This window comes from Neolamprologus multifasciatus, chromosome 6, assembly GCF_963576455.1.
Source record: "Neolamprologus multifasciatus chromosome 6, fNeoMul1.2, whole genome shotgun sequence".
Lineage (NCBI taxonomy): Eukaryota > Metazoa > Chordata > Actinopteri > Cichliformes > Cichlidae > Neolamprologus > Neolamprologus multifasciatus.
In genome coordinates, this window is record NC_140444.1 from 27,829,481 (window position 1) to 27,845,296 (window position 15,816).

At 41.0% G+C, this 15,816-nt stretch overlaps 1 protein-coding gene across 1 annotated transcript; it reads left to right on the forward strand.

Moving 5' to 3' along the window:
• The first annotated feature begins 37 nt into the window (after positions 1–37).
• Positions 38–14,228, forward strand: LOC146517165 (PDZ and LIM domain protein 3-like). The gene is made up of 7 exons (XM_085162335.1): positions 38–2,781; positions 8,695–8,846; positions 9,277–9,361; positions 9,458–9,645; positions 11,346–11,473; positions 12,170–12,281; positions 13,792–14,228. The coding sequence occupies exons 1-7, from the start codon at positions 2,689–2,691 to the stop codon at positions 13,979–13,981; spliced, it is 948 nt and encodes a 315-aa protein (XP_085018461.1). The 5' UTR covers positions 38–2,688; the 3' UTR covers positions 13,982–14,228.
• Positions 14,229–15,816: the final 1,588 nt, after the last annotated feature.

Below are 15,816 nucleotides of genomic sequence, written 5' to 3' on the forward strand. Positions count from 1 at the left end.
GGTGCCATAGGCAGAAATCTAGAAATCCCCAGCATAAATCCTCACAGGACACACGCGAGTCTAAAACAATGAATTAATGTTCACTTTTGACGTCAAGCAGAATTTAAAAACTGAATTTAAAAACGGTTTGCATCGGTATTTGACTGAACAGAGTGAAAAGTTCTGGGTATACAACCTACACAGATGTTCTTAGGTGCTCACATTAAGCATAGGTTGGAAGCTGATTGATAGATTGGGCTGGAATACGAAAGCGAGTGACGTCAGAATTCAGCATGAAGGGTTTTTCCCCATTCATTAAAACATAAAACATCAAAAGAGCAGCATGAAAAGCAAAGGAAGCACCTGCAGAGAACAACCGTTTAAACCGTTTTTAACACTTGGTTTCACTTCACTACTAAGAAGGTCTTTGTCTATTATTACTTCAGCCCTATTCTCAGTAGACACTAAGCTAAAGGACCAACAGACCGATTGTTATGGACACTGCCCCCTGGTGACAGTAAACTGCTACAACGTATACACGACTACTGGAAACTACCAATGTATAACCGGTGAAAAGCCCTGTGGTTGGAGAAATCTTGTGTCGGACGCTTTTTCTTTTGTTTTTTAAACCAGAAAACAGAGCCCAGAGTAACTGGAGGCAGGTCGCTCCCTCTCAGACTTGAATTGTTTTATTGTTGCCTGCCCTAGCTTTAAATAATTTAGATGGACAGGAGTACCTACTAATTAGTGCTAGCTGACTAAAAACACAAATTTTGTAGACTGGAACTCAAAGCAGGGCACGTAATTCCATTACCTGCACCCAGGCAGGTTTTTGTGGTGTCAGTGCCACAAAAAGAATTCAAACATCCATTTCAGTCCAGTTGACTTCAGGTGACGTAAAATCACTGAACTGAATCCCCAACCCCAAAGGCAATCTTTTAATACAGGAGTCGACAGAGATTGACTCTCTTTTGGAGCCAGTAGAGGAAACCAATCTGCAGTAAAAGGCGGTCTTGTGCCAATAAGAAGGCAGCTGCATGTTCAAGTAAACCATCTCAGTATTTTGGCTCTCAGCTAGAAGGACATTTCTTTCTTCTTACAAACAAAACTTTTGCAAAAGGTCACAAATTCTTTGCGAAGAAGCAAAGTGTGGAAGGTCCGCTTCAGTCCAAGCGATGTAAATTTCACCATCAGGAGGGGAACGTGTGCCCTGCAGTTTGTCACGACACTCTGGCTACAATCCACCATATGCACGGATCCTCTAGGCAGACTTGAAAACAAGAATAAATAAAGGATAAATAAGGAGAGCTCTTTCAGTGGGTCTGCAAACAAGCGGAGTCCTGGCTTCAGTCACGTTCAACAGCGCTATTGGTGTATTTTGAAGCTTCAGTACACATTGAAACAGTAGAGCAGTCCTGATCTATGTTGCATTAAACTTGCATGACGTATATAACTGTTCCATTTCTCAGGTAAAGCAAGGTAAATATAAAGTTCATATAATGCCTATATGCATATGTACTTGAACGCTACACGTGTGCTAAATATGGTTTTGGTGTTACAGAGAATGGATGCCTAGATCTGTACTCTTACTGTTACGGCCTGTTAATTCTGTCCAGAGAGAAAGAAATGTGGAAACATGAGTGCTTCCATGTCATGGCAACCACAGAAACAAACCATGAATCTGATCCACGCTGAAATACTGCAAGTGGGAAAGGGTTTTCAAGGCCGATGGCGGAGTTTGTGGTGTGGATTCATAATGGCACATTTACATGATGAAGCCGCTCCCTGCTCAGGCTAAATGGCTATCACTGTTGACACAGATTAGCATGCCTTACTCACAGGCATGCACCATTTGATGTTTTTATTTATTTATTTTAACTTATTAATAGTACTATGCAAATATGAAAGGGGAGCAAAGAAAATTCTGTATTGGCTGAAAAATAAATTCCTGAGATCACAAAGAGCGAATTCAGATTTTGGCCTAGAAGAAGTCTTTAAAGACATGAAAAATGGCTCGGTTTAATAGAGTAGACAAAGCCCGGTTTCTGCTGTAAACACAATAAAAAAAAAAACTTCAAGTCAGAGCTGGATTGTTATCAAGCTCGGCTTGGAGTGAGAGTCCTGGGTCCCTTCCAAATCAATAGTGACTGGAATGTGCCTGTGAGACCTCCAAGGCCTCAGAGAGAAGCTTTGCCTTCAGACCAAATAAGGACAGGAGCAGCAAGACCCATCAACCAGAGCAAGAGGAGGCCAGCCAGACCTCGAGCTGCCCGGGGATGAGAAGCATTAGTGGGGGCTGGCTTCTGACAGAAGCTGGTTTACATCTTCAGTCTGTGTGTGGACACGAGTTCATTTAGGTAAGCAGTGACTGAGCCAGAAGTGGTTATGAGTAAAACAAGCAATGCTTTGGTTTTACCTCATCCTCGTGAGAAACACTGGCTTCTATTCGGAGAGGAGGAATAGTACTGTTAAAGAAGCAACGAGACACGCTCAAACAGAATTAGTACAGACAGACTTGAGAGTCAGTTCCCAAAATCTGACCAATTACCTCACTCACGGGGCGGGAGCTGTCCATCCTCCTCCCCCTGACCCCCTCACTTCAAAATCTCCATCACTTTGATATTCCACTGCTCTTTAACTGTGATCGCCACGGTGTGCAGTTTACTGTCTGTGCTGCTGTCAAAACAGCAGGGAGACTTTTAAAGGGTCATGCCACTTAATGTGGTGCTGGATGGGCCGGCCCCCTGGGGCTTTCGTCTGACAGGAGGAAAGGACTTCAACCAGCCCCTGACCATCTCCAGGGTGAGTGAGTGAGTGGCATAATGTCTGCATTATAAGAACAGAAGCAAAGTGATATCAGTTTGCCAGTTTTTTAAGTAGTTCTTTAAATCATTTTTTTTTCTTTTCCCAGTGCATTTTTCAAATAGCTTGAGGGTAAAGATTGTGCTTCCAGACGATTCATTCTAGAAACATTCTGGTGTGGTATGAAGCTTGCACCTGTGCCGCAGTAAATGCAAGAGGCTTAGATACAAATAGCAGCTTGAATTTTTATCCAACATATGTGCACACACACACAAATACACACACACACACACACACACAAACACGGATGTCTCATTGAGTAAATTTTGAAGCATGGAAAATATGTCCAAAATCATACTCTAATCCCACTGCCTGTGTGAATAATCACCAACTTAAAGCCAATGATCTAAACAAATGTTTGGACAAACCTGTGTGAACCTCCTCGCTGGAGTGATGAGTGCAGCATTATGAAATGTCTGTTAGAACAGTGCAGCTGTTGAGAAGAAAGTACACCAACTTTGGATCAGCTTACAGCATCAGGCAGCTCGTCATCCTCAACAGCACAGAGAGAGATAAAAGATGAGAGAAGAAACAAAAATAACTCGCAAATACAAAAAAAAAAATTCCAACTAGATTAAGTCATTTGGACATGTGAATGACTGACTGTAGGTGGACGTGGAAGATAAGAAAATGGAAAAACTCTTATCTGTATGGGATCATCGGTGATGAAAATGATAATTTCCTGGAAGAAATTAGGTATTTCCTGTTGACACAAAGTACTAACAAGGGAATCCTCACCGATACCAATAATGATGTTGTAAATTTAGCACAAATTAAATGGGACAGTTCACATTCTCTGTTTCTGAAAATATGTTAAATATGTTCATGTATTTTGTAGGCCAAAGCTGGATAAAGATAAATACTGTAAATAAGTGACTGGGTGTTGTTGTAAGTTTAGTACAAATATGATAACAGATTGTCTTTCATATCTCAAACCTCACTGACTCTTTATATTGCTGCCCTTAAGTCACCAGGCTCTAGTCTAATTGTATAAATTTTATATTATTGTGTTTGTGGTTTGCGTGTGTGAGAGTGCAAATGGCATTCTAATAAGTATGACCTAGAGAGTCCAACTATCTGCTTCTCTTCAGAACGCTAAGCTAGGCTATGCTAACCAGTGGCTCCTATTGTCTCATTTTTAAAGGAAAATTCAGGTATTTTTCAAACCTATTTATATCTTCTAATTTGGGGGACCTAAATGTTTTTTGACGTAAATCATTTTTTGACCAAAATGTTTGTACTTTCTAATATAGAGCAAGAAACCAACAACCATCAATCCCACTTAGCAATGATCTGTGTGAATGTAAAAGCTTGTTTTTGCCACCAGCAAGCTTAGACTGTTATTCTGAAGCGCCAGTCAAAGCTATCATAAAATGTTTTTTCATTCATTTATGGAATCCTATCTACAACTTCAGAAAAGTGGTGTAGCACCTAGTTTACTAATGCTTGGGCAGGAAACCTCGCTGCCACTCTTTCACACACTAGCAAAATGTTTAACAGTACCGAGTAGTTCAATAAACTTCAATAAAACCCACCAACATCTAAAACAGAAGCCATTAGATGTAGATGGTAGAAGTTGCTTTTCAGTATGTAATTTATATTTTTAAAAGGATTATATTAACTATTTTGTTTTTTTAGAGCTAGATAACTTTTGCTGCCAAAACCTAACCTAATCATACAGTCAAAAGCAAAGTCTCAAAACAGATGTCCTAAACGGGATGTGAACTTATTCCTTATGGGTGAAAAATCTGTCATTTTTGCTGTAGTCTCTATAAAATGGTGACTTCCTGTCAACGTTTAGTGTAACTTCAGATGTTTTAGTTCCATTCTCACAGGCGTATAAAATAAAGTGCCCAGCCATGCTCAGCTCAGTGAATTTGATCATAATACGGTGACTACTTTAATGTCTTCAACTTTAAGCATTATTCCAAAGTGGAAGCATTTAGGAAACACAGCAATGCCAGCCACGTAAGTTGCTGAGCGGGGCTGAACATGGTGCTTAGGAGATGCTCTGCTAACTGCACAACTGCAGACATTCATGTGGGTGTAACGTGTAGGTGATCCAATATTTTTTGAGCATTGCCTGTGAGTAAGAAAACCAGTCTCTGTTACTTTGATGAGGGTTATTTCTAAATGGGATTACATGGTCCCTTGTAGTTGGAGGTTTTAGCATTTTTGTTCCATATTGGTCAAAATCAAAACTTTTTTTTTAGCTTTTTAATAATTCAGACTCCACAAGCCTAATAAACAAAACACATAAGAATTTCAAAGGATGCACACAGTTAACAGGCATTTATATTGAGCACTGCTTTCTCCATCTGTGTTACAACTTGCCTGTGGGCTGAATCCCCAGAGTCAGCCAGAGATGGAGATCAGTAATCCTGTTATGTATGATGGGGTTATGCGGATCTATATTTAGAGAGGGACCTCAGGAAATACTGACCAAAAGCAATTTTAGCTCACAAACCACCAGCTCTTTCCAGTAAACTCACACCTGTTGTGTTAGTGGACACTCAGAGGCCTGTATAAGCACAGTGATGAAAGAAGGCTGAGATTGAAGAGAGAGGGGAAGCGGAAACGATATGAGATCAGTAATATGAGAAGCTGTATCCTCAAATGCATTTGTAACAGAGACAACCCAAAAACAAAAAATATGATTAAAAAAATGGCTACAGGGCAGATTAAAAAGCTGCTACTTCAGTGAACCCACAAGATTTATTTGAGAGCACAAGTGATTCGACTCGCTCCGTTCAATGCCATTTTTGGTTAGGAACATCCTCCCCTTCATGAGCCATTGGTGTTCCCAGCTGGTGAAAGTAAACACAAGTGATAATCATCTTTTTTTTCAGCGCACAGGGGCCGTAAAGTGGGCGCCACTCTAGATTTACCCATGAAGATCTGCATCTCTGTGCGATGTCTCCATGAGGGGTGTAAAGCACATGGAAACAATTGCCTAACATGCATTACGTGTCTCTGCAGGATCTCTGTGAGAGAACTACTCCCATGATGTCATTACTTTTGCTTAATTTTTAAGACTAAAACTGTATATGCTTATCAGAGTCCAGCGGTCCAAACAGGCTGAAAAAAAAGAAGAAGATTGGAGCTGACAAGGAGGCTGAGGTACTCCTTCACAACAAGCTTCAACCTGCCACATTCCCAGTCTTGATACTTGCATCCCCTATTTTATCCTGGACTCTTAAGAAAATAGCTTTAGAGCAAGCAAGGGAGGTAAAAAGAGAAGAGAGAGGGAGAACGAGAGAAAAGCAGAAAGAAAAGGCTGGTAGGTGGTTGTAATTTAAACAAAGACAGACGTTTGACATGACAGCTGAACTCCGAGGAAGCAAAAGAATGTAATTAAAGAAAAAAAATAAAAGCATGGCTGTGTACCTACTCGATCCAGACATGAGAGCAGCGAGACAAAGTCTGACAGCGCTCTCAAACAAATGCTCCACTGTAAATTACCGCTCCCTCTTTTGGAAGCATGAGACATCCCCTCACCACTTTTATCCGCTGTTATTTATAGGCAGATGACCTAATTTAAGTTTCACTGTAACATCTCAGTGTAGCTCAGTCTGCAATGTCCAGTAATGCAATATGACTGAGCACAGGTCGTACCCTGTGTGGCGCAAGTGGACATTTTGGGTACTGTTTGATGTTGCCTCGGGAGAGGCTCTCTGTGACCCTGGTGGCTTTCTGGCAGTTCTTGCTCTTTTTTTCCAGTCACTTCCTGACCATCAGAATACATATTACCATCTGGACGCTGTCACTTGGTGTTTACTTTGGCTCCATGACAGGAGAGTTTACACACATGCATACCAACCAGAGCAACGTCTCTCTGTTAGCAGCTACTGTGGAGAGTGCACGAGCTGCTGAATTTATAGATTTAGCTCATCAATGGTCTGAATTGTGTTTTGAATTTGTGTGTGTGTGTGTGTGGGGGGGGGGGGGGGGGGGAGGTTATAAAGCTTTGATCCAAGCAGGGGAACAGAAACAAGGGGCCCAGCCCCTGAGTACTGTATTAAAAGATGACGTGCCAGTGATGGAGAACAGACTTTTCACAGCACTGCAACATCTGGACGTACTGGACTGTATAAACGCAATGTACAGAGGGAATCCAAGTCAAGGGCAGAGTTTCTGTTTAATAAAGCTAAAGCTTCAATCCATGTATGAATCTTGACCATACCGTGGAAATCACCAGAATATGTTGGGGTTTTGTTTTGTTTTTTACTCAAGTCTTTGTGTGTAAGCATGTATAAGTTTATGCATATTATATGTATTTGCTTGTTCATGAAAGGTTTTGTTGAAAAGAACTACATTTGGACTCTATTGAAGCTGGATTTAAATGCCAAGTTTTCTATGTTTTTGAGAAAAGAAAACTTTGTTATGATTGTTAGCAAACTATGATACAACAAACAAGAAATAGTTTTAATACAGACGTAAATATCGTGCTTATTTTCCACTCCCTCTATTGATAATGATACTAATTCAGGCTGTTTCAGCCTTTTCCGCTGCATAACTTGGTCTTCTGGTCCCAAACTTTTCCCATGACCCCACCAGCTACAGTCGTACATCCCTGAATTTGTCGAGGGCATTTTTTGTTTGTCACTGAAACTGAGAGGAATAAACTGATATGAAAATTTAGTTAAATCGTAGGACGAAAAGCAAATGAAGACAGCTGCTGCTGAAATTAAAAGTTGGACGTTGGACAGACTATTTAGGAATTAGCTAATGAATGCTGTGTCTTAGTAAAGTGTGTAACTCCCATAATTTTCAGAAATAGTTGCTTGGTGAAAAACTTGTTGTTGTGTTTCTTAAAGATTTTCCCCCATTTAGTGTTCCCAGGGAACACTGTCTAGGAACTGAAACAGGCCATAGAATATGCTTGTTAAAGTATCCTTTGTCCTACATGGAGCTGTTTGCATTATTACTGACTGCCACAGTAAAATGAAAGCACACCCAGTTTAAATTCTGTGGTTTTATATATCGGGAAATTGAGAAAATTTATCTGGACTTACAATTGGATAAATACACCCTCAGATGAACTGTGTCTGTGAAGTACACCCATATTGCTTAAGAGGATAAGTAGCAGCCATGAGCTACTGATCAAATTCACCAGATTAACTGATCATCAGCAAATTTTGGGAGTTTGCTTGCCTGGAGCATTCAGGTGCCAATCAATCCGGAGAGGGTTATAAGGCAATTTCTAAAGTCCATCATTCTACAGGGAAACGTTATTCACAAGTCAAAAACATTTAAGGCAGCTGCTAATCCTCACAGGACTAATCTTACCCCAAGGTTGGGCCATGCATCTTCAGAGAAACACTAAAATTACCAACAACTACATCCTAGACTCTACAGGCCTTAGTTGGGACAGCAAATATTGAAGTTCATGGCAGTACATATAGAAAAGTCCTGTATGGCTTATTTGGAAGAGTTACAAGGAGAAAGCCTCTTATTTCTACAAAGGCTAAGCGCTACTTTCAGTAAAATCCAAACACAGCATAGCAGCACAAACACTTTCAAGCACGGTGGTGGAAGGGTGAGGATTTGGGCTAACCTTCAGTCAACTGAATGGGTTCTCTCCGTGTACTCTGACTTCTCGCCACAGTCCAGAGACACGCAGTCAGTGGGGTTAGGTTAATTGGCGATCTGTCACTGTGTGAACCCTGTGGCAAATTGGCGACCTGTCCATGGAGTACCCTGCCTCTCACCCTATGCCAGCTGGAATAGGCTCCAGCAACCCCACGACCCTGATAAGGACAAGCTGAAGAGAATGGATGGATATTTGTTTTTCCCTTTTTTTTGTTATCCACTTGTCTATGATGCTCGCCTTGTTTGTTGACTCCCATCCAGATCACTCCTGGCAGTAAGGCATCTGCTGCCAACCTGTGCCCTGGTGATGTCATCCTGGCTATTGAGGGAGTCCCAGCAACAAACATGCTGCATTGTGAAGCTCAGAACAAGATAAAGGAATCCACTCATCAGCTCTGTCTCACCATTGAAAGGTTAGCGGGAGTATACACATGCTCACAAACCTTTTTTTGGATCATTCAGCTTTTGATTCAAGTTAAATTTGAAGTTGGATTTTTTGGTGTTAGCTATTTCACAAGTGTTCGCTTTACTATAAAGGTATAAATCCATGACTAATGTATCCACATTCTGTAATACAGATTGTTACTGCAATTATTTTGTGTGTTGACCGCTTAATTATAATAATAATATCCACTGCTACTACAAAAAAAGAAAAACTGTGGGAAAAAATGTGGAAGAAATATGTAGCCTGTGGTACTTAATGAAAGACATAAATCTAAGGTCAGTTTAGATGTTTTATGTGCCAGGATTAGACTCACGTGTGCGCACAAGCTTCAAAAACAGGCATTTAATAGTCAGTTCATCATGGTGAACTTCTGACCAGGATCTGCCTTTAAATTCCAGAAACGAATCAAGACTGTGGACTCCACGTGTCATGGAGGACGGGAGAGCTCACCCATTTAAAATAAACCTGGAAGCAGAGCAGCAGGTCTGTGAGACTGTATGTTTAGTAGCTATGATGCCTTAAATCTTTGTATCTTGTTACTGCTTCAATTGTGTCCTTGCTTCCTTCTTCTCCTACCAGGAATATAAACCAATTGGCACAGCTCACAATAGAAGAGCTCAGCCATTTGTGGCAGCAGCGAACATTGATGACAAGCGTCAGGTAGTCAGCACATCCTACAACACGCCTATAGGCCTCTACTCCAGTGGCAACATCCAGGATGCTATGGAGGGCCAGATCCGAGGCTTGGTCCAGCACAAGCCTGAGAGGTGATCAGTGCAAATAATCATTAGTTTCTCTAAAAGCACCACATTACACAAACTAAGTGCTAAAAACCTGTTGCTTAGAAATACTTTTCTATCAGTCACTGTGTTGGTATGTTTAGAAATATAAAGGTGTGTAAGTGTAAAGCCTAATGGTTCACACACACAGAAAAATGTTAGCACGACAGCATGCCACACTGTGCCACCAACACATTACACCAACAGGAAACTTATGCAATGAAGATCCCAGCGCACAGTTTCAGTGCTTGATGTTAATGTACAAGGAGATTTGGAGGTTTGCAGCTATTGAGTGAGCAGAGCGTTGGTGACTTTTGCGCACTACCTCAGCACTTGGCAACCCTGCTCTGTAACTTTGGGGTCTGCCACTTTGCAGTTCGGGTTACTAAATGCTCCCACTTTGCAACAACATCACTTACAGTTAATTTTGGAAGAAATTCCATGTACTAATTTGTTGCAAGTGCACAGCTGGCATCTTATTACACTACTATGCTTGAATTTAGCGAGCTCTTTAGTACAACTGATTCTTTCACAAATATTTTTAAAGGCAGGCGGCATGGCTAGGTGCTTTATTTTATACACCTGTGGCTGAAAGCACCTGAATCCAAAGCCTAACAGGTGTTTCACAATACTTTTGTACACATTGTGCACTCCACTTAACCAACTAATGTAAAGCTGTTCTGCTTCACTTGCCCTGTGTGTCTACTTTGCCACAGCAAACATAAGTGGAAATTCTTACATGAGCTTAAATGAAATGAGTACACATGCTGATTCTCTGGAGTAGTTTTTGCCTTGTGGCTTTTAGTCTCACTTTACTAAGGCCTTCTGCCTCTGCGAAGGACATCATTGCATCGCTGTAATTATACACAGCATAGCTGTTTACTCTTCTATTAACTATGTGGGAAGCTTTTAAGAGTGTGCACAGCGTTTATGGTTGAAAATAACTCAGCTGACCTAAGAATATTTAACCAAATATCTGATTAACTAATTACTTTCCTCTGGAGCCTCTCTTATGGCAACTCTTTATTTGAGTGATAAGGATCCAGCAATACAACAACAGGAATGAATAATAACCACTGTAGATCCTACAGAGCTACTATTGCACCAATTGTTTTTGCCCGTTTTACATAACTCACCTCCAGAATCACCCGTCCAGTGAGTCACACAGATGTGCTACAGCATGTTAGCCTTCAGCCTTCCCATGCAGTCATATGGATTTCATTAGCTTGTTTGATGTACGGTGTCTTAGGGAATATAGGAAAGAATCTCTTTATGGCTCAACCACAACTTCTGAATAGGACACTGATCACATCCGACCAAAGCCACTCACTCATGCATTACTTCTGCACTGATTTACACGAGCACTGCAGCACATTATCAGTACACTGGAAGGGATCATTGTTTATTAAACCATAATTATGGTTAAATTACAGCTCAAATTGTACGTTAATCAAATCCGTGTGATTATTTTTGTCTCGCATCCATTTTCTCCTTGTAAGGCTGACCCATCATGCTGCGTGATCGTCACCTGGTTACGCACATTTGTTGCACACACTAGACACCAACTTTAAGGCGTGATGTGTGAAACTTTCATTGGGTTTTTTTGTCAGAATTATAAGAAAACTCCTGTATTGCAGTTAGAAGAATTTGATGGGGGTTTTCTGTGTGTGTCTCGATGCACTGCTCAGTCCCAGAGCTCTAACCAGCATTGAGGATTCTGACGTTTACCGGATGTTACAGAAAGACCAGGAGGATCCCCAGGAGCCTCGGCAGTCTGGCTCCTTCAAAGCCCTCCAGGAATTTATTGACAGTGATGGTGAGCTCTCTCCTAAATTATGCATCTCTTCCTTAAAAAATCAATTCATAAATCATTCATAATTCCCAATTTTTCAGTCTTCACCTGGTTGTAGTGACACTGACAGGCAGTAGTTTTGTCATCAAACACTTTTCAGTTCACGAGATGCTGTTTTTTCACATAAAGTTGCAGTTTTTAAACCTTTTTTTCTCCAGCTTTCCCCCTGTAAGAAAAATAAAGAACAAATTTGAAGGTTTCATATCTTTTTCAACCCTGGTTGGAAGAAGGGCTCAGGGATTGATCTAAAAACCCTTTGGCTTAAAGTCATAGCTGAAATTACATGTTGATGACTTACCTGTGGCATTAATACATTTTCAATAAATTACACTGTGATTTACTTGGACAAAAAGGACTGAAAGTAAGTAGATCATTTATGCAATACTGTGACAATGTCTCATATCACACCCTATTAAAGCTGCACAGTGTGTTCCCGAGACATGTCATTCTCCTTATTTTTTTTATTAATACAAAAGCACTTTTCCACGTGTTTCCTTTGTTAGCAGAATACGTATAATATGCTGAAAAACAAAAAACAAAAACGCAAAATGAATGATCATTCATGCCGCTTTGTCCCCGTCTCGGTGGTTTTTCTTTTCATGTATGTGTTATGATCACGCAGGGTTTTTGTGTTGAGTGGTTTCTTTCTAATGTGATCAGGCACTCGCCCCATTGTGACCAGGACAGTAAAAGCACCCACAACCAAACCAACTACGCCCACAGGAAACCTGCAGAAACTGCCTGTGTGTGACAAGTGTGGGAATGGGATTGTGTGAGTAAAAATAGAACGACTCATCTGCGATTTACATTAAGACCATCTATGCAGAAACAGCACAGTCCAGCGCAGTACACCCAGAGGCTCTAGCATCGTTTGAAGATCGCAGAAACTGCATAAATTATATGCGCTCACCTGCTACCTCATTAGGTACACCTGTTCACCTCATTGTTAATGCAAAAATCTAATCAGCCTAATAATGCACTGAGTGGCAGTAACACAGTGCTGAAGTGAAAACTGAGCATCAGAATGGGGACGAAAGGAAAGTTTAGTGACTCTGAATGAGGCATGGTTGTTGGTGCCAAACAGGCTGGTCTCAGTAGTTCAGAAACTGCTGACATACTGGGATTTTCCCCTCACAACCACCTCTAGGGATTACAGAGAATGGTCTAAAAAAGAGAAAATATTGAGCGAGCGCCAGTTCTCTCTGTGAAAATTCCTCGTTGACGTCAAAGGTCAGAGAAGAACGGCCAGACTGCTTTAAGCTAATACGAAGGCAACAGTAACTCAATGCAACCAAGTTATGCAGAATAGCATACATGACCGTGCAACACGTCGAACCTTGAAGCAGATGGATTGGAGCAGCAGAGGACCACACCGGGTGCCACTTCTATTAGCTAAGAACAGGACACTAAAGCTGCAGTTTACATGGGCTCAGCAAAACTGGACCACAGGAGATTGGAGAAATGATGCCTGGTCCGAGTCTCAATTTCTGCTTCAACATTTGGATGGTAGGATCAGAATTTGTTATAAACATGCAATTAATGGATCCATCCTTCCTTGTACAAACAGTTCAGGCTCCTGGTATGGGGGATGTGTTCTTGGCACACTTTCAGCCCACCAGTACTGGCTCAGCGTCATTTAAATTGCACAGCCAAACCATCAAAAACTGGATTCTTGAATGTGTCAGTAAGTTCACTGCACTCATATGGCCTCCACCATCATCAGAGATTGCTAATATAGATGTGCAGCACCTGTCTGATGGACCAAAACCTCTGAGAAATGCTTCCAAAACCTTGTTGAATCTGTACCAGAGAATTCAGACAGTTCTGAAGGGAAAAAGGGATCCAATCCTGTACGAGCAAGGTGTACCTAATAAAGTGGCCACTGAATGTCAGCTAGAAACACAAATGTCTTACATTTTGAAACTCAATACATTATCAAAAGATAGATATAGCTTCTGGGACTGGGGGAAAGAGAAGTCTGTTAAACCTGTGTGTTTCTAAATGGGCAGCAGAGGGCGACTTTTCTGGTTGCAAAAACACAAGTTGCATTGAGGTTGCACTGCAGGAAAACAGTGTGGAAATAAGTGTTCCAGTTATTTGGGTTTGTGTCCATCTATTGTCTTTACACTTGGAGCCTGTTTAGAGTACATCTACCAGTGTTTTTAACCTATAAACAGTTAGCACAGCAGTAACTGGGTTCTATGCTTTATCGTGAAGCTGTACCACTTTTTAAGTGCCGTATATTCTTTGCTCCTGACATCAGTTTGTTTTTGATGCTTCAGTGGGACAGTGGTGAAAGCTCGGGACAAATATCGTCACCCTGGTTGCTTTGTGTGCTCTGACTGTGATGTCAACCTGAAACAGAAGGGCTATTTCTTTGTGGAGGGACAGCTGTACTGTGAGATCCACGCTCGTGCCAGAATGAGACCAGCGGAAGGACACGACCTCGTCACAACATTTCCCTCTGTATAGAACCCTGCCTCCCTTATATGAGCACAGACACATAAAATCTAGGAAGCCCTTCTATTCCTTACATACGTGTTCATGTGTTCGTCTGCACTTTGGTGCTGTGTGTAATAATATTTCAGTAAGAATACACTCTTCACTCTTACTGATATGATGTATTTTCTAGGCAATAATGTAAACACCTGGTTGCTTAGAGACTCCAGCGAAACCACAATCTGTCTTTCCAATAAAGGCCTCTGCTCATAATGTTAAAGGTCTCTGTATGTGTAGCCTTATTAACAACAACAACATGGCTAAATTACCTCTTCAACATGTCTTGAAGTTCTCCAGAGGCCTGGTAATGAAATAAACATTTGATTCAGGTGTGTTGGCCCAGGGTGAGATCTAAAACCTGCAGGACACCGACCCTCGAGGCCTGGAGTTCCCCACCCCTGCTCTAACAGATCCAGCTCTGTTTATGTATAGTTTAAGCAAGGGGTGTCGGACTCCAGGCCTCGAGGGCCGGTGTCCTGCAGGTTTTACATATCACCCTGGGTCAACACACCTGAATCAAATGATTAGTTCATTACCAAGCCTCTGGAGAACTTCAAGACATGTTGAGGACGTAATTTAGCCATTTGAATCAGCTGTGTTGGATCGAGGACACGTCTAAAACCTGCAGGACATCAGCCCTCGAGGCCTGGAGTTTGACACCTGTGGTTTAAGCTAACAGATGTTAGCAAATTAAAACGATGAATGTATTTGTTAAAATTCAACATCTACAAACTCATTAAATCTCTGGCATGGTTGTATGCCCGTCATTAGTGTGAAATATCCACCTGCTTCATATTTGAAAGGTGGATATTAAATGTTGGCCGTTTATAAGCTTTATGGCTATAAGCATTTGTTAGCCACAACAACATTAGCTGTTAGCAGTTAACATGCCAAGTCTATGGAGTGTTTTGTAAAGCAGTGGATTGGCACAGATGCTACCACAAAAGGGGAATTCAGTGGCTCAGTCTATATGTGTCATTTCAACATCCCTTTCAGACTAGCTAACAAATTTTTATGTTTGTCAAGGATGTATTTTGAAGTAAAAGCAAAGCTAAAATTAGGCAAGATGACCAAATCAAGTGGATCACCAAATACTATGTAGTATGTACCATGTATATAGTCACGAAGATTGTAAAGTCATCAAAGTGATTTCACTTACTGTGGTTCTTTTGGGAATGTGTGTGGTTGCCTTGATTAAAAACAGCAGCCTCATCTCTCTAATCTACAATTTTTGAGGAAAACCTCATCAACACTGGCAGCAACCACCCTGTGAGATCACCTATATGCAATACGACAGCCACTCCTTAGTTCGTTGGCCTCTTTGTATTGTTTGTTGTGCACCATATTGCACAATTCCTCTTGAGTGAATGAGTAGCTAACCTTGTTATGCACCATTTCAAAGAACAATGGAGAGTTACACAACTGAGTCTGCAAAAGAGCAAAACAGGCAGATGAATCTGTCATTGCAGACGCACAAAACCACATAACTTTATTTTTATCCTCAGTCAACATCCGATTCTAATTTCCAGGATGTCAGATTGAAATTGTGGTAGCACACAATTGGAGTCTTAAAATAAAAATACAGCATGCGGTTAAGTGTTATAAAATCCTTGAAATGATACAAGTCTCCATGATCTCAAATATTGCAGTGCTGGATCTAGTCCAATGTTAAATAAACAATAATACTCAATATTACCAATACTATGATTAACTGTCTTAAAATATTGGAGAGTAACTTTAGTTTATATGACATGAACCTGTTGAGACAGCAGGGGGAGCCATAGCATTATTGTTTGTTCTGTTATGAC

Bases quoted from the DNA above. Each gene is read 5' to 3' on its own strand.
- LOC146517165 (XM_085162335.1), top strand. From the start codon at position 2,689: ATGCCACTTAATGTGGTGCTGGATGGGCCGGCCCCCTGGGGCTTTCGT. The intron at 2,782-8,694 runs GTGAGTGAGTGA...ACTCCCATCCAG, and splicing joins AGCCCCTGACCATCTCCAGG to ATCACTCCTGGCAGTAAGGC. The intron at 12,282-13,791 runs GTGAGTAAAAAT...TTGATGCTTCAG, and splicing joins AAGTGTGGGAATGGGATTGT to TGGGACAGTGGTGAAAGCTC.